Below are 24,143 nucleotides of genomic sequence, written 5' to 3' on the forward strand. Positions count from 1 at the left end.
ACACAGCTCTACCCAAAAATTCAGACCATGTGACTGAGAGCAAAGTCCAAATGCTTCTGGAACTCCGACAGGCTTGGTGCCGTGACCGCGTCCCTGGGGGGCCTGTCCCAGTGCACGACATGGTCATAAAATGAAATAGGGAAGTGACAGGGATTAATGACATGAAATAATGGACAGAAATGAAGTAGAATGAAATGAAATACATGAATAAGTGAATAAATGAAATGAAAAATAAAGGAAAGGAAAGGAAAGGAAAGGAAAGGAAAGGAAAGGAAAGGAAAGGAAAGGAAAGGAAAGGAAAGGAAAGGAAAGGAAAGGAAAGGAAAGGAAAGGAAAGGAAAGGAAAGGAAAGGAAAGGAAAGGAAAGGAAAGGAAAGGAAAGGAAAGGAAAGGAAAGGAAAGGAAAGGAAAGGAAAGGAAAGGAAAGGAAAGGAAAGGAAAGGAAAGGAAAGGAAAGGAAAGGAAAGGAAAGGAAAGGAAAGGAAAGGAAAGGAAAGGAAAGGAAAGGAATAATGAAATGAAAAACAATAGAACAAAATTAAATGAAATAAAATGAAATAAAACGGAATTTGGAATTTTGGAATATCTGAATACAATAAAATAAATAAAGAAATAATGAAACAAAATGAAAAAGAAAGAAAAAAAAAGAAATAAAATGGGATGAAATAAAATGAAATGAAATAAAATGGAATAAAATAAAATGGAATGAAATGGAATGAAATGAAATTACATGAAATAAAATAAAAAATAAAATAAATGAAATGAAATGAAATGAAATAAAATAAAATAAAATAAAATAAAATAAAATAAAATAAAATAAAATAAAATAAAATAAAATAAAATAAAATAAAATAAAATAAATAAATAAAACCAAACCCACCACAACCAAACCCCAGGGAAGCAGCGGCACCAGCTCCCCCCCCCCCCTCCCTCCCCCCCCCGGTACCCTCCCCGTGTGCGCTCAGCGGCCGGGCGGGGCCGGGCGGCGCAGCCCCCCCTGCAGAGGGGCCGTACCCTACCGAGCCTTCCCGTGCCGTACCGAGCCCTATCGCCCCGTATCGCCCCGTATCGCCCCGTATCGCCCCGTACCGAGCCGTGCCGGGAGCTGCGGGCCCGCCGGTGGCGGTGTCGGCGCGGTGCGGAGCGGGGCGCAGCATGAGGCCGCGGCCCCCCCCGCAGCATGGAGGGCTTCGCAGCCCGCACCTACGGCACCGGCGGCCCGGACAGCCGGCCCCTCTTCGGGGAGACATCGGCCAGGGTAAGGGGGTGGGCAGGGGGGGCAGCCAAAACGGAGGAGGGATCCCCCCGAGGTGGGATGCAGCCCCCCCGGGAGGGGAAGGGCAGAGGGAGGGGTCCCCAGTGATGCGCCCCTGCTGCGCTGTGAGAGATTTGGGAGCTGGGACCCCCCCACAGGTCCCTGCCCCATGGAGAGGAGCTGCCCGAGAGCGGAATTAATTAAGCAGGGGAACAAACGAGGAAAATCCGCAAAATAAGAAAGAATCCCCCCTCCCCCTCCCCCCCCCCCCCATCTTCCTCCCGGGACAGCAGCGAAGCTGCCCCCAAAGGAAAAAAAAAAAAAAAAAGGAAAAACAACCCCCCCAAAAAAACAAATCCCAAACCTAAGTCATTCCCAAATCCGAAAAGAAAAAAAAAAACCTTTGAATGACCAGAATTATAAATAAATGAATAATTAACCCCCTGCAGCCCCCCTCCTAATTAGTCCCTGAAATCAAAAATACAGAAATGTCCCGCCCTGTATCCCCCCATGCCCAAGAAATAAAAAATGCAGCTCCAGAATAATCCCCCAAAGCCAGATCCCCTCTCCAAATAAAAGGGAAGCTCCCCAAATCCTCCCTCCAAAAGATAAAACCCAAACTTCCAAAAAACGCCCCCAAAGCACCCTCTGAGCCCCCAGCCCTGATGGGGAGCAGCAGCTCCAGGTGTGGAGAGCCCCAAGGTTTGGGGAAGGGGTTTGTCCTGTCCCCCCACCCCCGGAGCTGTGACCCCATTGAGCTGCATTTTGCTGATTTTTTGGGGTGTTTGCTGGGGAGCTCCCTTTGATGCCCCCCCGTCAATCCGGGGTGCACTGCGGTGGGTGACGTGCGGCGGTGCCGGCTCCGCAGGTGTCAATCCCCTGTAATCCCCCAAAGCCTCCCAGCTTTGGGGTGGGGGCCGGGAGCTGGTGCACGGGGGTGTTTATGGGGTCAGACTCCCTCCTAAATCCCGATAACGGGGGGTGCAGGTGGTTCCTGGATCGGGAGCTGAAATGATATGGGGTTGTTCCTGGGTTGGGGTGCAAAATGGGACCCTGCTGGGGGCTTGGGACCTACAAGTGGATGGACGAGGGGTGAGGGGGTGTGTGGGGTGGCCGGTTCACAGCTGGGGGATTTGGGGAAGCCACAAATGGGGTTTGGGGAAGCTGCCATAATCTGGGCAGGTCCTGGGGTCTCGGTGGTGCCACTGGAGCCTGGCAGCAGGACTGGCTGTGCTGGTCCTCTGCCAAACCCCAAAATCTCCGTCCCCGGTCCAGCCTTTGATCCCGGACTTCTGCGGTTCCCCTCCTTTGATCCCTTTTCTCCCCTTTGATCCCTTTGATCCCCTTCTCTCTGCGGTTGCGGCTCTGCTTGCGACGGGTAGCGGAAAATAAGAAATTCTGCACATCAGCTCACGTGCTCGGATGTGGATCCTGCATCCTGCACGGCACCCCCTGCCCATCCGATAGGGCCCTGAGGATTTTTATTTATGGATTTTTTGGGGGAAAGCTGTTGTAGGGGATAGGCAGCAAGTGGTTTCTTGGTGGCAGAGGGACAAAGGCTCCCTGTGCGGGGCTGAATGGTTCCTTCGGGATTTCCTGGGGGTTGCTTAGGAACAAACGGCGGAGAGGTCCGGAGCTGGGAATTGTCTCAAAACCAGTGAACTTTGCCTCAAAACCGGAGTGGGTCTGGAGGGAGAAGCGCACGGGCATGGTGAGGTGGTGGGGCATCGATCTGCTTCTTGGCACGGGGCGGCCTTGGCCATGGGATGGGGCTGGGGGCTTCTCAGCCTGCCCGCAGCGTGGGAAGGACCACGGAGATGTGCAGAAAGGGGTTTGGGACCTCCTCTCACCTTCTCGCTCTCCTGGTCCCCAAGCCGGTGGTGTGGGGCTGAAGCCAGCTCCCGGGCAGGACCACGCTTCGGGACACGACCCGGAGGTGAAAGGCTCCGTCATCCCCAATCCCCTTAACCGCCTCGGCCTCCTGCTCGTGTATTTTTAACCTTTTTGCTGCTCTAAGCCGCCCGGAGCTGCAGCCTCTCGCTGCTTTCGCCGAGCCTGGGATTGCGGGGTCAGGGGCTCTTAAGCTCCAGCTCCTGAAATACCTCGCTCTGCCGGCAGCGTGTTCGGAAAAAAATTTAGCACCCTCGGGTTTCACTGTGGGGAAAGTCTGGCCTTAGGTTGGTTACACGGGATGGCCACTTGTTGCTACTCTGCTTTTGCAAAGCTGTCTCCCAGCTGCCGACCTCCTGCCACCTCTTTTTGGCAGCAGGGAGCTGAGCCCAACTCCGTCCCCCCTCTGTAAAATCAGCTTCTGTAAAATCATCGGTAGAGGAAAACCATCGGCCTCTCCTCAACCAGAGCTACCTCTGGGGTTTAGCTCCGGTGGAAGAGCCCAGCTGCAGGAGTCAGTGTGCTCGCAGGGAGGTGGTGATGCTGCATTTCATCCTGTTCATTGCTTCTCTTAACCTGGTCTGAATTTATTTCTCACAGCTCCCTTTTTGGACTCGGTGGTGGTTTTCTTGACGGCTCCCGAGGTGTAGGAGCACAAACGGTCTGGTTTTGCGTGGAGGAACAAACCCCACAGTTTATTGCATTTTTTTTTTTCTCATGTGTGTGTATTTCTCCTCTCTCCTCAGGACAGAATCATCAATCTAGTTGTCGGCAGCTTGACATCCTTGCTGCTCGTGGTAAGTACCCTGTGTCCCTGCCTGTGTTTTGTGCCTCCCGTAGGCGACGAGGTGGAAACCAAAGCTCCTGGGGGAAACCACAGCTCCTCCCAGCAGTGGACAGCAAAACTTCACTGACTGAAGTGGTTTGGGGTCCAGGTGGTAACGTCGGGGCCTGTCTTTTGAAACTCTGACAAGAGGGAAAGGGGGGTGCCTTCCCTTGAGCCATTTGATCTCCTGCCATGATTTAAGATCTGGCTGTTGCCTGTAAGGGTCTGAGGAGAAACTGGCAGGCAGCTGTGGTGCCCCAGCAGTCATGAAGGGCCTCTCATCTTCTCAGACCTGAAGGATGGAGAGGGCAAAACATTTATTTGTGTTTTCCCCCATACAGGTCACTCTCATCAGTGCTTTTGTCTTCCCGCAACTACCTCCAAAACCCGTGAACGTATTTTTTGCTTTCTGCATCTCCCTGTGTTGCATTTCTGCCGGCATACTTGTAAGTACCACCCTGCCTACCTGCATGACTGGATGAAATATGAGTAAAATCTGACTTACGGGGTGCCTTTTTTACACTCCCCTAGAGGAGCCTGCCCATATCAACTCCAGCTCCAGGTCCCTCAGCACCAGATTTCTCCTCCCAGAAAGGGAAGAGGAGCTGCAGTGAGCAGAACAGGGGCAGGCACTTACAGGCTTCACCTTTCCCCTTAAATTTTAAGCTCTTTGCATGGGTCAGAAACTTCCGTAGGCCTCATTTTTTTTTTGTAGCTGTACCACTAGTTATCCTTTTACAAGCAGCTTATTGTCAGGTTTACTTTAGCGTTTGCACAACAAGCTTACTGCTGCTAATTAGCAGCTGCTCGAGGAAGAGTGCAGGCACAATCTGTAATTAATATTGGGAAACTCTGGCGGCAGTTATCTTGGTGAGACTTTAGGAGTGTCATTGCAACAACAGGAATAATTTATGCTCCACAACAACATGCACTGGCGTATTTACCTTGAACCACGCGTTCCTTGGCCCTAAATGACCAGCTATATTTATATGGCCTTGAGAGCAGCTTGCAGTTTTTGTTGAGGAGTCCCACTGTGACTCATTTGGTAGGCAAATCCCTAACGGTTTGTATTCTGTGAGGCCACTGCAGGGAAAAGAGGGGAAGGATGCAGAAAAACATGTCAATGACAGAGAGGTGAGCAGTTTTGGCACCGCAGAGCTCAGCGTGCTAAGCCAACTGCTGCTGAGCAGCACAGCTGTGATGCAGGGCTCCTGACCTCTGCGACAGTCACCTGTGGCCTCCTGCAGACAAACGAGGCCTGGAGAGCAGAGCAGTGAGATGGGGAATGCAGACAGTGTGGGGCCAGGCAGGTGCCTGCAGAAGTCACTGACCTGTGGGGTTCAGGGGACAAGATGTGGTGCCAGGGAGCTGCCGCAGGCAGGATTCCACCTGGGTGACAGCCTGAGGCTAAGAAAGAAAGCGATCGAACAGTACAAGAGCAGAGGGTTGGTTCTGAACAGCTGCAGCATCCTGAGAGTTGGTCCCAAGTACTGGAAAAAGGAAAAGGAAGGTCACCATACCGAGTGCCTCCTCCCTCTGCTGTAGCTTCTCCTACTTGGAGCTCCTGGAGCTTCTGCCAGCTGTCATCTGGGGAAATTTCTGTACTGAGGCCCTGTCCCTCGCTGCTGGGTAAGCTGGGAAGCTGCTCTGCGACGCCTGGTCAGTGCCTCTGGTTCCACAGCTGGTTGTCTCTGCAAGACAGATGGTGTAAGGTGAAATGCTGCATTTGTCCCATCTGTCCTCAAAGAGCTGGCTGTAGCCAGGTCTGAGCGTCAAAAAACCAAATACGCTCTTCAAGAAAGCTGACAACCTGTGTCTTAGGCAACCTGGCACCCTAATTTCACTGACAGCCATGTTTTGGGGGAAAACACCTTGCCAAATTCTTGTTGGTGTATTCCACAAGTATGGTAAGATATAGATGGTATTTCTCAATCATTAAGAAAATTTGCTGGACTCTGAGCTTTGTCCTTGTTAGCCAGAGAGCTAGGTTGTTCAAAAAAATAAAAAAAAATAAAAATATATACAATTCAACTTTAGTTCAGTTGCTATAGAAAGTTTCCTAAGAAGAAATACCTGGAATTTTTAAGTAATACAAACTCATTCATTCTTCTAGATCTACTGGTATCGACAAGGAGACCTGGAACCTAAATTCAGGAACCTGATTTACTATATATTATTTTCTATTGTCATGCTGTGTATATGTGCCAACCTGTACTTCCATGAAGTGGGTAAATGATGGACACGGGGAATGCCCAGCACCGACCAGACTGCTTTCAGCTCAGCTCTCAGCTCTACCTGAGCTGTTGAAGTGAAGACAATCAGCCTGAGAGGAAAGAAATGGGTTGTGCAAGGATCAATCAGTACATGATTTTCATGTAAATGTATATGTAATGTCCCTCTTGGCAGGGAGAATTATTGCCATAAGATGTGACATTCTGCTTTTTTCTGAAGAGCTACTGTTGCACTTAATGAACATTCCAGTTGTACTGATGTTTCAGAATGGCACAAGCTTTTTCATTTTGGAAAAAAAAATGCATTTTTTATTACTGTACAAATAAACTGCAGCATTGCAAGGATCTGTAGCAGTATAAATAAATGGCATCTTACAGTTACATAAGACAAATACTCTTTATTTTGTTTAAACTGAATATACAATTATTTCTGTTCCCTAGGCAACCATTTGAAACTACAACTTGTTTTTCACATTAACAAAACCACAGACTGAAAAAGACCAACTCCTGATTATGAAGAGCTAATTACAGAAATAAATAAAATAATTTATACACGAGTCTTTAATTTCTATAGCTTCTTCTTTCAATCCCTAGCTAGCAGGCTGCTGCTCAGCCTAGTGTCTGTTTCAGTCCTTGAATGTAGGAATTAATCGGCTTCCTCTGCCTCCAGGCCCTGTGCCCAAATTCTCACAGAGCTCTTTCTCCACGACTTTGCCACCTCCTCACCACCCCCCATCCTGTAACTTGCTGCATAAATCACCTCCGGAGAGGTGGCTGGTAGTGTCATGTAAACAGCGAGAGACAAACGTTCCAGCCTGCTCACAACAACCTGCAAAAAGAAAAAGAGTTTAGGGAGAAGCTGGTGGGTTCCAGCAGCTTCCCTCTTCTACAGGCCTTCCCTTTTTGTTCAGCTTGCTGTAGTGATGAAGGAAAAAAAATAATTACATTTTCCAAAAGTGATCTTTCTGAGCTCTATCCGTCGCCAGCAACGGACTGCTCAGGAACAAGCAGACCAGGCCAACCTGATAAGCATCAGTCTCGAGTCCTACGCTGCAGATGTACTGATAAGCCAGATGAGATGGGAACGCAGACCATGGCTTTACGCTGCTGCCCACGCTCCCTGAAGTCTTTGATGGAATACATTTCTTCCTGAAATGTAACAGTCTTGCTCCATGTATTACAAAAGTCAGTAAGTGCAGAAATTCTCACCCATTCTTCATGAAACATGTGCAAACCACTTCTTGTTGCGGCACAAAGAGGCTACGGTCCACAACCCTTGACTTCTGTCCAGTTTTCAGGGTGTGTGGTTCAACACACTACTAGAAAGTCAAATCAGAACTGACCACGTGGATCCCAGCACTGAGCAATCCAACAGGGCTTCTGTCAAAACACTGAAACACTCTGGCTGAAATGTCGCACATCAGGCTTCGGCTGGCTGCTCTGTAACCCTTTACAAATGAGGTAAAATAGCCTGAGCAGGAAAAGTGCACTGTAGTCATCTCAAACTGTAAGGTTTTGTTTAAAGACACGGACTGACTGCTTTCTTTGGAAACGTGGCACAGGGTTGCAACTAATTCCACAATGCGAACATGGTCGATACAAAATGGACACGATTGCTGCTTCCTTCAGTGACAGCTCACTAAATCTTCAACGTCCTTTGAATCTTCCAAGTCAGGACTGCCCAGTGATGAGCCAATAATGTTTGACCCATCTCCGTGATGCTGTAGGATAGGATCTGGCAGGAGACACAGTACATCAGAACTCATTATTTACTGTTCCATTGTAACAAGATATAAAATACACAGGACAGAAGTGCAATCTGAGCTTTGAAACAATTTTAAGGAATGTTACTCCATTAAACTAGTCAGTTCTCCATTTCAAGTTTCAAGGGAAGCCACGACTAACATGGATGCAACCAGTGTGACTCGTGTTTGCATTCACCACGTATTTACTCTATCAGGCCCAAGGCTGATCCTCAGATGGCTCTGCTTGAGATCCTTCCTCCAGAAAGGAGGATTTGTTAGGAGCAGCACTGGGAGAGCACATCTAATGTTGCTTCTAAGACTAAGATGACTCTTGGCACGGGTAAGTGTGTCAAAGCTAGCAAGCCCCTCCAGGTGAGTGCTGTGCAAACACCCCAAAGAGCCCAGCCCCTCACCATGAGAGCTTATTGAGTGGTTTATCAAGAGTAACTGCGTTTCTGATGCCTCTGGTTTTCTCTCAGATGAGAAACCAATTTCATTCCAGCACAGGTATGAAGAAACACACCACAGTTACTCATTAGCCTGTGTGTACTAATTCAAGGCTCAAGGGCAATGGAAACAGCTCAGTGAAGTCCTGAAGCAGCTGCTGTTCGGCTTTTCCCACGAGGCTGAGATTTTTTTCCAACTTTTACTGAAGTAAGTGGGGTAATCAACGTGCTTAAAGTTTCACTGCAATGATTTGGAAAATAATTCAAGAGAAGACAAGGATCATTGCTTAAAAGAACTCAAAAGTGCTATACTGATATAGTGAACGCTAGCTCCGGCATCAAATACACATACATACCTGTTAAGGTTGTTAGGGGCAACACCGATTCACTGTCTATATCATCTGACGTCTGGATAAAACCATGGGAGGAAGGAACAATAAGCACAGTTTCATCATCTATCGTAGGCTGATCAACTTGTTCTATTGTTGGAGAGCCCAGGTCCTGCACAACACAGAAGGACAGGACATGAGAGTGCATTTTTGGTAGCATGTGCCAAAAAACATGCTTTGGCCGGCCATATGCCATAGTAAGTAGACTCCCTGGATGAATTTTATCTCATTAAATTGAAATGTCAACATCTGAGCTAATTACTTCACATAAGATACATTTCATCCTACTGTGCGCATCTAAAATGAGGTAAGAGGAATTCTACCCTGTGAACAGTACAAGACATGGGGAGAGGAAATGACAGATTGCATGGTGGTGATAAAATGTTCCCATGTAAGTCAAATACTCTGTCTATAAACAGGAATAATCTTTCCCACTACCTGCTGCCTAGATGTTCTGAGAGACTGAAGCAATACCTTTACAGCATCTCCCAGCTCCACAAATGTGCTAACTTTACCTGAACTTAATAACTTAGTTTCACAACTCCTGCCTCTGTGTCAAGTTTTTACAGCTCAGAAGACCAATTTGAATTGCTGTGCCTTGTCCCATAGCTTGCTGGAGGTAGGGTGGCTCCAAACTTTTTTACTTCAGGGCACAGTAAGCCTGACCTGCAAAAGCAGCTTTGTGCAGAGAACACAGCTGAACCTGCCCACAATAAGCAGCACGGCTTAGAACTGAGAAAAGGAGGTGTGAAAAAACACAACATTGAGACAAACGGGCACCTTTCCCAGTCAGAAATAACAGAACTCTGCAGCACAGCTGCTTACTTCCCACCACCCATACCCACACTGCCAATATAATACTTGCAAGTGCATAAAAATAACACTGACTTAGAGAAAGCAACATTTAGGCACGTCTTTCTAGAGTAACTTTTCATTTAGAAACTCACAGACAGTCTCTATTTCCTGGAATTTAAGCACACACATCAAACTTGAACGTGACTAGAAGGAGAAAGCAAATTAGAATTATAAACTCAGTTTACTGTTCAGTACAGGCAGTTTAGTACTTCTTGATACCCTGCTAGCTATAAATGATTCCTGCAAAGTTCAATTAGGAACTCTGCTTTTTGCAGAAATTTACCAATTCCAACTTGAGAAGCTGCATTTTTAAACAGAGTAGAAAGTGGATGGGCTGCCTCAACTGCTGAGAATTTTATCACAACCATTTCAATTATGAGATAATAGAAAATTCTCTGCTTTGATGTATTCAGGAGCCAAACACCTGTGTAGTAGCAGACTGTAGAGGCAAACAGTGATCTTCCTCTTGGTAAGAGCATAATGGACAGGCAGTGTCTGTTTACTTTTGCAAAGACAAAGGTTAACTAAGTCCAAACGTATTAACAATGGATTTTTCAACATGGATATAAAGCAGAATTACAGCAACAGTAAAGCGCACTGTTCTGGAGAACAGGAGGTGGTATTCAAATCTAATTCATCTCTTTCCACAGTCTAACCTTATCAGACTTCTAGAGAAAGAGGCATTTTCTACCCACTAAGTAGAGTTACATTCATTTTAGCATCTGTTTTCCTTGCCTTATTCATTATGATAGTTTCAGCAAAAGAAAGATGGAGGAATTTAGTATAAACACTCCAAATGCATGAAATCATTTGGATAAATTTGTTTCTGCACCTGAGGTGTTGAAGCTGAATAAAATCAAGGTCAGAGAGATAGATGACTTAAATGCTTCTCAGTCCCATTTAACAGATACTTAACTGGGACTACACTGTTTAATAGAAGTCCTCAAAGTGGAAACTGTGTGCACCTAGAAATACATTATTAGATTCACAGGGCAACAGCTGAATATTCTATCTCACCTCCACTGATCAGCAGACTATCTACCTGTAAAGTGCATGCATCATACAATTATCAGCCTGGCTGAAAGTAACAGCACCAAATGGTAACAAAAGACAGCTGTTCTGTGCTACAAATACCACCACTTTCCACTGCCCTCCCTCAAAAGCACCCTGAGTAGAGAAGCAGCTCCACAGCTAGGGAGGGATTCAGTGCCCACAATGAAGTCACATCTAAGCCTGAGTTCCAAATTAAATTCTACCTCTTTCACAGCCATAACATATTAGCAAAGCTCAGAGACAGAGGATCTGAATAAAAATGCTCTTGGAGCTATGATACGCATTAAATCACTGACATTCACATGAATAGCTTAACATAAAGGTCAAAGATGCAATGAAATCTTTCTGAATACAGAGAGAGGGAAAAGGATCAGGTATCACGCAGTCCCTTACCTCAGTGACGTAGGTGCTGGGTAAATCAGAGTGAGAATCCTCCTCTGGTTTCAGGTTGGCATCCGAAATCTCCTCTTCAGTTTTTACCATAACTCCATCCATCAGCTCACTCCTATTCCTGCTGCTGAATTTTGAGGCATCGCCTTCACTGTAGGCTGCCTGTTCTTCATCGCTGAGCTTGGACTGATGGATGTCGTCTGGGAAGCTGTTTGTTTCTAGGGTGTCAGGAGGATCTGTCAGGTCAGCTGGCTGAATGTCTGAATCAACAGTAAGTTCTGCCTGAGTGACAGAGGAGGAGATGTCTTCAGCAGCAACAGTACGGATGATGACACCTGGTGTGTGGCACTGTACTGTGACATTGTCACTTGTACTTAACAAGTGCTCTGGCTGTAAGCAGTATGTGCAAAAAAAAAAGAAACAAACAAAAAAAACCAACTTAATAGACTTTTTTCCTCCCAGCATCCTCACATCTTTCGGCACACAGAAGCAAAAGAATTCAAAGTAGTTACTAAGCGTAACTTTGAGGTCCATGTGTATAGAATGTCAACCCAGATCATCCATTATCCTTGTGTTAACTGTTCTGTAATTCACAAATGAAGTACAGACACAGAATGAAACAAAGGCAACTATTCCGATGAGGATTGCTGTGGATTCTGAAGATTAGAGCTTTTTTTTTCCCCCCCTTTTGCATCACATTTGTTATTCAGTCTTCAGTTTCCTCCCCTTTCCCACCCTCTAACAAAGACTAGCACTGCACTGTAGGTTTTGTGAACATAAGCATGGGCTCATAAGAATAACTGGAAACATCAGGAAATTTGTATTTTGTTTTGCCGGGACAAGCCACTAGATGGAGACATCCTGTTCTGCCACACTAAGAACTAACCATGCTAAGTTTTCAAGCAACTCGAAGAGTGTTTAAAAACGATTAAAAAAGAAATGCTCACGTTTCAGCAATTTAAGCGAAGTAATGCTGTTATGATTTGACTGCTTTACAAATTTAACATGCAAATAGAGGCAGGCCTCTAAACTATTACGTTCCCCACCCCACCACTGCCCAAACTTCAGTTATTTCACTGCTCAAAATACATACAGATAAGGCATGAACTATGATCTGCTCTGGGGAGGCTGGAGCAGCAGCAGCTGTCAGGGTCAAGTTAGGACTAGCGGTCAGCGTTAAAGGCAGGCCTTGGCTTGAGCTTGTCTGTAGTAAGTAGGTGCCTGGCGTTCCAGTAGGCTGGAGGTGGAAAGACTGCAGAAGACAACACAAGGTTAATACCCAAACATGCTGACTTCCTGCGCCACACTCAGAGCATGCTTATTTACAGCAGCTAGCCCCACTGTAATTCCCCTGGAAAAAAACAAACAGAACCCCAGTGCCTACTGCTCTGATTCCTGTACTGCACTCCAGAAGGAGAAACAAACTTGGCTACAGCTTTAGGCTACTGAAACATCTACTAAGGCTAACAGACTGTATGTATTACGCTGTACAACAGCAGGTAAGAAATAAATTCAATTTACTCTTAACATTGAGATGGAAGACAAAAAATGCTGTAAGTTATAGTACAACAGAACTAAGAGAATCTTTACATGCTGGGAATTGTCTCGTGTCAGATTTCAACAGAACACAAGCACAAAAGAAAACTTTATAGCACTAAAGCACTGAGACAGATTTAAAGCATTTAACTATAACTCACATTTTATTTCACATCCCTAGTATGTCACATTATTTTGGAAATATACTTTGCTTTGAACTTCTCAGTTTTAGATCTGTTAAATTCCTCTTTCCATTTTTTTTTTTTTAATGCCCAGTTCCACAGTCTATGATGCTTAACACAGAAACCACAGTGACAGATACCAGTTCTCTCTTACTTACTGGAAGAATCTCAAAGGTCTGTAGTGTTCCACTGTTTAATGTTATGGTCTCGGAGTCAACAGTGGCAGCAGGGGAATCTGTTGAGGCTGCAAAAGGAAGGAAAAAAGGAAGGTTAAGTGTGTAAACCAAAGTGCCTCAGCCCTGCAGAGAGCATAGCACTGTAATTGCTACACAGCAGGGTATTGTTAATTCCAGTAACATAAAAAAGAAAACCACGGCAATCCTAACGACAAGTTATTCTAATTGGTACTTAAGATACAATACTACGTAAAGGCTCCAAGGGAGAAAAGGCAAACAGTAAAGTTACCTGACATCATCTAATTACTTAAGATGTATAATGAAGTTTGTACGGGGTTCTGGTGCAACAATATCCTTTGGATTATTATTATTATTTTTTACATGGTGTCAGGTCTAATATTGCTATGACTCCCACAGACTACTTGTTCTCTCTTTTTTTTTTTTTTTATTAAAAAAACCCTTTTCTGCCTTCTGCAGTATGTCCATCACTGCAGAAACATCAGATGTTCCCTCCCCAAGGTATTTGCTTATCTTGTGTGTTGTGGTTGAAGGGTATAAAAGCTGTAAGTATTCCTATCACAAGTAATTATTTATATAATTATTCTCATTAATATTAAAAGGAGCTACGAGAACCACTAAAGGTAGTTTATGTATCAGACATTTCAAGATCTCCAGGTACGAACAGGTCACACATAAGGCTTTAAAAAACATTGAAAACCCTGTTCAGAACCATAATGACGATTTTTAATTCCTGAAAAACTCAGAAGTTCCAGAAGGCAGGAGGCAAATTAATTCTTTATATTAGTACTAGTAATGCAATAAATACTAGAAGGGCAAAATACCTCTAGAATAAAGACAGCAATGCTACAAACACTGAAATCTCAGAATCTGTGGCTTAAAAGTAGACTAAATTATGCTCTCTAAGAGAACAGGAGCTCCAATTCTGATTAATGTAGTGGCATGTTCAAAGTTTCCTGCTGCAGATTTCCTGATATCCAGTAGCAGACAGCTGTAAAATGCAGCCTGTCTGTTACATAGCCAATTATGTTCATAAAGCTTACAGGAATTACCCCTTTGAAATGCTGAGCCTTCTCTCATATGCAGCTGAAATTGGCTAATTAACAGGTTCAGCTCTCAAGGGATTGAGAAACAGGCAGACAAGACACAACATTCACTTTGATTAGACAAACACAAATTCTTCAGGAAAGCACGCTAACATGGGGAAGAGGCTTGTTAGGCAGATGCAAAGGCAAGTGAGATCACAAAACTCCCACTACAAGATTACAGAAAAGACTAAGGGTTACAGAATATCAGCTGGCTCATCAAAAACCAGTAGCTTTGACCAAAATTGGCTGAAAGTATGAGACTACAGATGTGTTACTGCAGGTAAAAAGTTCTTGGGTTGGCGTTGCATGGAATTCTGATTAAGAAATAAATGAGATAAAATGAAGATGGCACTTAAATTCATTAAGACTGGCTAATCGAATGAAATTATAAACAGAAAATTAGTTACCAAATGCCTTTCTACTCACATGCTGAAGCCCTATTAACTAACATTTTAATCAGCAAGACTGAAGCAACAAATATTCTTAATAAAATTCACAAATGACACACTTAAGAACAGCAGACAATGGAAAAGACAGGCTGCATACGGGGTGACTGGCTTGGAGTAACTTAATAAGATTAGCTACAAAACCAAACAATAAGCACTACAATCGGGGTAGAGCTGGTAACAAATGTTTGCTAATGAGCAAAGCTCATCCTTAAGAGGATGGGAAGCAACAATTTAAAAAAAGTGGTTAGAGCAGATTGGTTAGAGCAGATCATCAGCTAAACTCATCTGTGTGACACAGCGACTAATGCCTTCCAGATTCTGTGCCTAGAAGTAACTGCATAATACAAAACAAGACTGCAAAAAAACCATTATATTCCTTCTTGCTTCAATGCCCCTGCATCGGATGTTAGGCACAGAGGTGTATGCATTTTACGAAAGGAGATCTGGTACATTATATTCCTTGCTACAGACAAGAGTTACTGGAAGAAACTGGTAGATTACACATATATTCTGCATCTTCATTAAGAGACTTCAGTATGTTCTCAAGAAGCCTTTTCAGAAGAGGCTTTTGGAAAGAACACATTATGTGGCAGGCTCTTTTGTCCATGTAGAGAGATGTGGGTGCAGCTGCTCCAATTGAAGCTTCTAGGGCCTACTGTCACAGACAGAAGTGCCTAAATTTGCCTAAGTTAGAAATGGGAAACGGAATCCAGGAATCCTTATCTGAAGTTGATCACAGCAGAATTAACTCCTCCTTCACCTTTTTAACAAAAGATTGCTCTAGGTTTCATTAGAGGACAATGAGCCATGCATTTCAGCTACTTACAGACATGTGTTATCTGGACTGGGATCTGCAAAGCTGTCATTGGGCTTGAAGCGCTGCCAGCATTCTCCTCTAAACGAGCCACCCGAATCTGCACGTGCTGAACCCCCGAAGTGGAGTTAGTGCTTGGTAATCCACCTCCAGATCTGTTCTCAGAAAGCTGTTGTCCTGGATTTTGGTTCTCATGCAGTTGCTTAAGGCCCTTTATAAGTACTGAGAGAAAGAACACTGATGCTAAAGCACGTTGAAGAAGGACATTTGAAATTGTGCATGTGAGACTTAACCAAGATGAGAAAAACAGCAAAATCTTTCTGAATTTGGAACCTAAACAATTTAGAGATATTTCAACTACACATTTAGCACATGTATACAAGACCTTTACAGTTAACCACTGGAATGAACCTGGCTTTCTCAAGGAACCTAAACATTTCAGAATGCTTGGAAAATACAGAAAAGCTCCTAACCTTTTGGACCTCTTCAAGAACAAGCATAGTATCCTTCCAAGTTGTAATTAAATGCTGTACCACTGGCTGTGTAATGCTGCTATCACAAATAAAACCTCCAATTTTACAAAAGATGGAATTAGATTTGAGAGACTGACAGACGTGCCAGTGGAAACGGGGACCAAGAAACAGAATTCGTCTCAGCAGCTACACTGCAATTCTTCATCTGCACACACAGTGGCCCACTGCTCAAACAAAAGCACCCACCTACCTTCCCTACTATCACTTTGGTCCCACTGAGGGAGCAGTTGAAATATACAAGGTAACAAAAATTGAGTCCTGTTTTTCTAGCATTCAGTATAAGGGAACTGCTACACATCTCATTTCTGTGTCTCTGACTTTTTTCCCCTCTCTCCAACACAGAGAAAAGGAGGACTGAATGAAAAGTTCATGTCAACTGAAATATCCTGTGTCAGGCACTGGTTTCTCTAACCACGAATGAAAGCTATGAATCACAGAATCACAGAATTTCTAGGTTGGAAGAGACCTCAAGATCATCGAGTCCAACCTCTAACTTAACACTAACAGTCCCCACTAAACCATATCCCTAAGCTCTACATCTAAACGTCTTTTGAAGACTTCCAGGGATGGTGACTCCACCACCTCCCTGGGCAGCCCGTTCCAGTGCCTAACAACCCTTTCAGTAAAGAAATTCTTCCTAACATCTAACCTAAAACTCCCCTGGCGTAACTTTAGCCCATTCCCCCTCGTCCTGTCACCAGGCACATGGGAGAACAGGCCAACCCCCACCTCGCTACAGCCTCCTTTAATGTACTTATACAGAGCAATGAGGTCACCCCTGAGCCTCCTCTTCTCTAGGCTGAACAAGCCCAGCTCCTTCAGCCGCTCCTCATAGGACTTGCTCTCCAGGCCCCTCACCAGCTTCGTCGCCCTTCTTTGGACCCGCTCAAGCACCTCGATGTCCTTCTTGTAGCGAGGGGCCCAAAACTGAACACAGTACTCGAGGTGCGGCCTCACCAGAGCCGAGTACAGGGGGACGATCACCTCCCTAGCCCTGCTGGTCACAGTGTTTCTGATACAAGCCAGGATGCCGTTGGCCTTCTTGGCCACCTGAGCACACTGCTGGCTCATATTCAGCCGACAAACTGAATGTATGAGTTACACATACTAAAGGGAGCTTTATAATCTCAATTCTTCCCCTCTTACTCACCATACAGCTAGTAACAGATCTGCCTTCTGTTACAATTAACATAAAATAAAAACTGTGTGAGGTGGTTAAACATTTTAAAGGTAATAGATCTAACCTGAAGCGATACTGCTAGACTCTCCCACCTGAAGAGGCCCCTGCCCTCCATACCAAAGATCGTCACCATGAGATCTGCCAGCCGAGCTGCTTAGATATGTGTTCTCACTTCAGCCAAAGTGAAGGCTGTCGGCAAAATCTACTGTTTAGTTGTACAAATCAGCTTGGCTTGTTTCAACTGAAACATATAAAGGACTGGATGTTGGTGCAACTTAGCCAGCAGATATAAGGGGCCAGTAACTTCCAGTATCGGAGCAACGTGCTCTTGGGCCATCAATGCTTAAGCAGACAACAAAATGCAGCCCTATTCCTCTGACATTTGTGAAAGGAGCTTTCAGAAGAGAAGTGTGCAACTAGTACATTACCAGGGAATGAAACATCTTTGTGGTTTGCAATCTGCCTTTTAATGGTCCACCATTTACTCCGAAGCCACTGCGGTGAGCGGACACTACTCCATCCTTCAGCTAGTAAATCCCAATTGATGTCATTTTCATCAGAAACTTCAAGTTCCGCTATCCTGACAAGACAGAGAAAAGATTTACCTGTTAGAAACTACCCTCCAGACTTGAAGGGCTGTTGCACATCTCTGGTCTCGTCAGATGTAACAGAGGCCATATGGCATGCTAGTGAATGGTCCACCTGAGCTCAGCAACTGACAGGCTCCCAAGGCTCCACGCTGCCAGAGGTCAAGCAGAATCATCAACAACAGACGATGGACTAGATCTCTCACGTGATCCAGACCATCCCCTTGCCATGCAAGGTTATTCTCCTTACTACACGTACATTAGGGCTCTGATCAGATTATTGTTAAGCATTCCAAACAATGGCGCTTGCATCTTTTTTCTTTGGAAAACCATTCCCCAAACACATCTCCATGGCAGGAAATGTTTCCTGAGATTCATCCTGAGCTTTCAATTAATTAATTTCATGTTATAATTACTTCTGTTTTCTCCTAAGTAACACTCATCCATCCTTAAAATGATTTTTTGCCTCCTCTCAGATGCTTCTTAGCCAAAGCAGATGAAGTTAGCTACAATATTAAACAGTTCCTCATAAATTAAACCCATCAGGCTCTCCAGGTAAGGGACAGTCTTCACAGTTCTGGCAGATGTTATGCATACACTGGGTTCTACCAGAATTTGTCTGAATACTATAAATCTCTCTGAACTGCCTGCAGGTCATCTGTACCTGGAGCACATGAAAGAGAGGTGAACAGGGAGAGGGGAAAGGATTTTTGTGAAAATTTAAGAAAAGTTCTCTTCATAAACCATAAACAAATAGTACCAAATACTCTCACTAGTTAAAAAAAAAAGAAATAAAAGGATAAAAAAGCTACCAAAACCAACTCTGAAGGATGAGTTAAGGATATCTGAACTAAGACTAAACAGATACCATTTGTACAGAAATATTAAGAATTATATCCGGCACATACTAAAATGCAGGATCAGGGTACTCATTATGAACTCAACTCAAACAGCTTCAGGAAGTTAGTGGATAGTGCTCTGTAAGTAATGCTTAGATTCCCTATATGCCTTCGATTTTTATTCCCACCCCATCAACCCATAAAAATCCCCTGGCTAAAAAGCCCGAGTTAAAGCCATTTGAAATGGGAGGAGGACTGGAGAGAGCAAAAGATTTCCAAAGTTACTGAGCTTTTCACTACCAGGTTGCTAATTCAAGTGTAACCATCTGAAGTGCTAATCAGCACTGATCCCATCAGTGTTTGGCAGCCTACATGAAATTCACTTGCAGTCTCGGCTTAGTTCTTTGTAGACGAGATGTCCACATCACAGAAACCACCACCACACTTGCCCCTTGTCGGTCATCTCAGCAGAGAGGCCAACGACTGAACGGGCAGGGAGACTGAACTACCCTCCAGTTAAGGGTTAAAGCGCATCGGTGGGGCAATGTGTGGGAAGCTTGCACGGTCGCTGCCTGTGCTGTACCTGTTCTGTGGAATAAAGAAGACTGCAGTCTCCAGGGCTTTCAATCTGACACCTTTCCCGAGCACTAAAATTCACTAAAAAAACAAAAAACAAAAAATACGTTCAATAATAAATCTCTGGGAACTGTAAATGCAGCAGTGACTTCTGGAGGGTTCTAGTTTTTAGAGTTTAAGAAACCAGCAAAAGGGACCCCAATGGAATCCTGCTAGCATCACTTATTCTGAACCTTCAAAAGCAACTAAAACAACAAACCTTAAGATCAGATTTATTTCATCTTCCTTGGTCCACTCAGTTCCCCCGCTTTGTTTCCAGTTGAGATAGTTGAGCCATTTAGAGCGGCACTGCTTTTCAGAGCGCGTTCCGACCCGTTCTGCTACGGCAGCCCACGATACACCTTGCGTGACAATGTCACCTGGTACTGTGCTGGTTAGCTCATGAACTACTTCTGCTAGCCTCTTTTCTTCTTCCTCTGTCCACTTTCCTGAAAGAGAGACAAGCCCTCCAAGTTAGCCAGCAGCAGATACCGTGTGTTCTGGTCTGTAACACGTCAACTGATATTTATCTTTATTGCCTAATCCAGACAAGTATTAACACTCATACTTTCTTACTTTCTTTCATACTGACAATTTATAATATATCCATTCTTGCTTAACAGGTGCGTAATTCCAGTTTTCCATTCTGCTGTCAAGTTTTAGTCTCTTCTCCTCTTGTGTATGAACAAAACACCCCGCAGAACTGATCAAAATATTCACCAAAGCAAACTGGTCCAAGCTACCTGAGTTACATGAGTTGAAGTAAATCAATCACGTAACAGCTTAATTTACTAATTAACTACCTTAACTACTGACTTACTTAACTACCTAAGGTCTGAATAAGTTTTCCCTGCATTTGAATATATACACTGCACATATTTTACTCCTTAAGTGCAGCCGTCTCTTATCTGACATCTAGAGTGCATGTCTGTGAACGCTCAACACAAGGGGAAATACTTCTTAATCCACCTCTGTAAAATATGCTCCAGTGGCATAAACATCTGATAGATAATGGAATAAAAAACTGATTTTTAAGAGAAACAGCAGACACCTCTACCAAGTGCATTCTAAAAACATAGCCAGATTTCACATTATAAAGTCACCCAGCCCAAAGTTACACATCTCTGAAGGCATCACTGACAAAGGCAACATGGTTTTAATTAGACACTTCAATTACACATTTAAGGTGTTTACCTTACCTGTGTTGCAAGTATCCTTCATCAGTCTACACCGATCTTTCACAGACGAAGCACTTCTCCCCAGTGCAGCTCCTATCGTGGCCCAATCGTTACCGTGCTTTATTCTCAGCCTGAATAGAAACACGCTCATTAACACCATATCCAGTTATGAGATTACAACATTATTCTCTACAAAAACAGGATAAATGTGCAGATCACAGGCTTAAAGAGAGAACGGGGAGGCACTTTGATATTGCAGTACAGTTTTCTTGATGTATTTTTCTGCCATCACTGCAAATTTTTCTGTGTGTTTCTAGAAGCCTTCTTCTAAGAATGGTGGAGCTAAGTTTCAGGACACTTGCTTATAAAACACTTAGCATCTGTCTTACAGGTGTGTTGTGAAGCTTAATTACTGTGTTAAACACAATATGAATGTTTAGATAGACATACAAAATCCATTCCACTCAATTTTCTCAAGGAGTTTCAGGCAGTACAGAGACCGCTTGAGAAATCTAAGTAATGGCTGATGAAAACCCAGGCATCCTAAAATTTAAATGAGGCAAAACACTGCAAAATCACGTCCATAATTTTAATGTTTCCTCCCCCACACAATACAGGGTTGCTTAACATGCTGAGTCACAACTACTTATGGCACAGCTGGAGCCACAAGAACCTTGTGAATGACACAAACCAGCTAAATTGATCCAAACAAATCCATCAACACAATGTAATAAAATTACATTTTATTACTCTGCCCTCCTTCAGTCCAAAAGGGTTTCTTCAATCTGGTCAACCCAGGAAAGCTGCAAAAGCAGGTAACGTCTGCAGCTCCTACCCCTTGACCTAACAGGTTCATAGGCAAAAGTCAAAGAGCCTTACTGACAATTTCTGCCTCTCCACCGTATTTTACTGGTCAAGAGTAGGATTTCCCCTATAATTTTCTTTAGAAATAACCATTCATCAGGTTTCCTAAGAAATGGGAAAGGCTGTTTATCACAACCACAACTGAGCTCGACCAGGCTTGTAAAAATCTGAAATGCTGTTTTCAATGGAAGGCTTATTTTAGAACTTAGTTGCATATTGCGTAACTCTTGAATAGACACTAGAAAATATGCAAAATAATCAAAACGTAGATTTCGTTTCTCCTCAGATCAATTTACTGACCACACTTTTCTGATAGAGTTGGAGCACTTAAATTCACTTGCAGCTTTTCAGTTATTTCACATAACAAATCCCAGTAAAACTATTCAAGCTACTAAATATAAAAAAGATAGCACGAACTTTTTATTAAAAAGACTTACTCTTTAAGCTTTTCAATTTCCTGAGGTGTATACCTAGGCGACAGGTAAATAAAAATACATTATTTTAAACAGAAATCACATAGAACAGGTATTTTTGTTTCACTAACCACACATTAAAATTTTAATTGCCTCAAGAGATTAAGGAATTTCAATGCTAAGGAACAATTTCAATGCTAAGGATGCTTGGAAAGAACATGAAGAACAAATGCCATTTTTCATGCTACTGCATTTCTAAGATTCCTCATTTGCCACTAAAAATCACCATTCTTATTGAACTAATTTCTAAAAACAATTAAAATTTCATGTATTAGTCTCTCAAATAAACAGCTGGTTTTTTTCCTTCCTCAGTTTACAGCCACCATAAGGCAGAATTCCGTTAAAAAATCACCATTGAGATGATGTTTTCATTTTCAACCACGTTTAAAACCTAAAACCTAATGCCCTATAGCAGCAGTTCCAGATCACACCATACCCACTGCTTTACAGATAGGGGAAACTAAGGGCATAGGGATTAGGAGCAATTAGCTCAAGGTCACAGTTCTAGAAGGAAACTATACCTCAGCAGATCCATGCTTGTGTCAAAGTCTTCTAATTGCATCAGAATCCCCTCTGCAGCCTGCCTTTTAAGTTGTGGATACCATCAACTTAACTATTATCAAGGTTGATCAAGCAGAATTCAGCAGAGGTCACATAGGAAGAGCTGGGTCTGTTTGGCTAGTATCTTCTGGCTCGTGTATAACATGTCAAACATTAAACACATGGCCCTACTCATACCAATAAAACCATGCAGCATTAGAGATTTTCATACTTTCCAACATGGTTTCTGTCATCATACATGCGAAGAACTCTTCTATAAACAGCAAAGAGAGGCCGATTCAGACCCCAAGCTATTGTCCTGTAGAAATCTTTTCTTTCATCTTTTGACATTTCAAATATAATTTCAGTGGCATCTTTTATTCCACGGGCCTAGAGGAAAGTATTTAAAAAAAACCTTAGATAAAGTCTCCTACAGATCAAGAAGCAGAACATTTATGAACTGAAGCTTAGCATGCTATTATGAAACTTTCTATGTATTCCAAATAAGACAGTCCAGAATTGAAAGTATTTATGAAATAGCTACTTTAAAAACAAATCTTTGAACATTAGTTTTGTTTTTTTTTTTTTTTTTTCCAAACACTGAAGTTCAAGTAGACATGGGAGATTTTTCATCCACATAAAATCTTTCCAGCGTTGTTTTATTATCAAAAGCTTAAGTGTCATTTATAACATTAAAGAAAAGACAGCTGGATGGAATTAACCTGGATCATGTAAGTGGAAGTTGTTGAATGGTTTTGTATCCATTTATTACCTAATTTTGGATATTCTTCATCTGAAAGCATTTTTTCCAATTAAACTACTCTTCTTGTTCCAATGGAAACTTAAAGCAGATTTTTACACAAAAACACTGGAGTTAAGCATAAAAGCAAAGCTTTAGTTTGATTTCAGCTTAAACTACAACTCCAGAAGACAAGAAACAAGATAAATGGGGAAGTATGAATCAAGTATGAATCAAATGATTCAGCAGTAACTCAAGGAAGTCATCTAGATAGCTTAACAACGCTCACCTAGATTTAGAAAATAATACTTGAATGATTTTGTGGGAGAAACTGTAATACAGATGTGGGCAGACACACATTTCTACAACTAGTCCTGAGGGATCTGTATACCAATGATGACTCATTTCAGGGCTTTTTTGGATCCCCAAATGAAGGATGGTGAACCTGTAATATCCAGGCTATATATTCTCAGCTACAAGCACTCAGCTCAAATATTCTCAGCTGTAAGCCTACCACAAATATGACTTATTGGCAATTACCACTGTCAGCATTATAACTGCATGCCTACTTCTACACTGAACTCTGACACCGATATATTAATATCAAGAAAGCAGATACATGCATCTGATCAGTGTACTAAAAGCAAATACAAATATGGCATTGAAGGAATCTGGAAGTTGTATTCAATACTTTGTAAAGAAAATGAGCTTTACAAGGTTACATTTGGTAGTCTTTGTTCCTGTGTACTATTATCTTATGTATTTCAAACAGGTAATGACCATTTCTATGTACTGATCAGAAGTGTGTATAACACATTCTGGGAAGTGCTGAAGAAAGTTGATTTCTAGCAGGAGCAGCATTACTACACCAACTGGCAGATAACATACTCTAACACATACCTTTAAATAACGTTCAATGTTACTCATCAAAATGTCAATTTCTTCTTTTGACCACATCCCCTGCTTCCACTTATGGCCTTAAAACAGAAATGAAACTAAAGTGAAAGTCAGCAAAACAATATATCAGAATAAACATGCTTCAGTATTGCAATTAAAGAAGAAAATGGAGTACTAAGTTTAGCTACTTAACATCTGTTTAATTTTAGTTAGTTTATTTCAGAACAGCTAAAGCATCCTCAGTAATTGTCAACTGCCAAAAAATGTTTAAATAAAGCATGTCAGACCCCTTCTCAAAACCATACATTTTTAAAACACAGAGCACAGACTCCTCTGTGTGCTGTCAAGTCACGTT

The 24,143-nt window shown here is 43.1% G+C and overlaps 2 protein-coding genes across 4 annotated transcripts in view; one reads left to right on the forward strand and one right to left on the reverse strand.

Moving 5' to 3' along the window:
- The first annotated feature begins 1,045 nt into the window (after positions 1-1,045).
- On the forward strand, positions 1,046-6,759 carry TMEM243 (transmembrane protein 243). The gene is made up of 4 exons (XM_027460248.3): positions 1,046-1,258; positions 3,892-3,942; positions 4,313-4,417; positions 6,085-6,759. The coding sequence occupies exons 1-4, from the start codon at positions 1,181-1,183 to the stop codon at positions 6,205-6,207; spliced, it is 357 nt and encodes a 118-aa protein (XP_027316049.1). The 5' UTR covers positions 1,046-1,180; the 3' UTR covers positions 6,208-6,759.
- Positions 6,586-24,143, reverse strand: part of DMTF1 (cyclin D binding myb like transcription factor 1) — a 29,168-nt gene continuing 11,610 nt past the window's right edge. For 2 of the 3 annotated variants that reach the window (XM_027460208.3, XM_027460220.3), the window contains 12 exons: positions 23,792-23,868; positions 22,385-22,542; positions 21,577-21,609; positions 20,297-20,406; positions 19,318-19,546; positions 17,485-17,636; positions 15,356-15,565; positions 12,957-13,042; positions 12,174-12,332; positions 11,084-11,470; positions 8,750-8,894; positions 6,586-7,937 (listed from right to left, as the gene is read on the reverse strand). In XM_027460208.3, the coding sequence (XP_027316009.1) occupies positions 7,828-7,937; positions 8,750-8,894; positions 11,084-11,470; positions 12,174-12,332; positions 12,957-13,042; positions 15,356-15,565; positions 17,485-17,636; positions 19,318-19,546; positions 20,297-20,406; positions 21,577-21,609; positions 22,385-22,542; positions 23,792-23,868 (1,856 nt within the window). In that variant the 3' untranslated portion in view covers positions 6,586-7,827. The remainder of the gene's footprint in view (positions 7,938-8,749; positions 8,895-11,083; positions 11,471-12,173; positions 12,333-12,956; positions 13,043-15,355; positions 15,566-17,484; positions 17,637-19,317; positions 19,547-20,296; positions 20,407-21,576; positions 21,610-22,384; positions 22,543-23,791; positions 23,869-24,143) is intronic. The other variant, XR_011804106.1, reaches the window with a different exon arrangement.

The sequence above is a fragment of the Anas platyrhynchos genome, chromosome 1 (assembly GCF_047663525.1).
Source record: "Anas platyrhynchos isolate ZD024472 breed Pekin duck chromosome 1, IASCAAS_PekinDuck_T2T, whole genome shotgun sequence".
In the NCBI taxonomy this organism is placed as follows: Eukaryota; Metazoa; Chordata; class Aves; order Anseriformes; family Anatidae; genus Anas; species Anas platyrhynchos.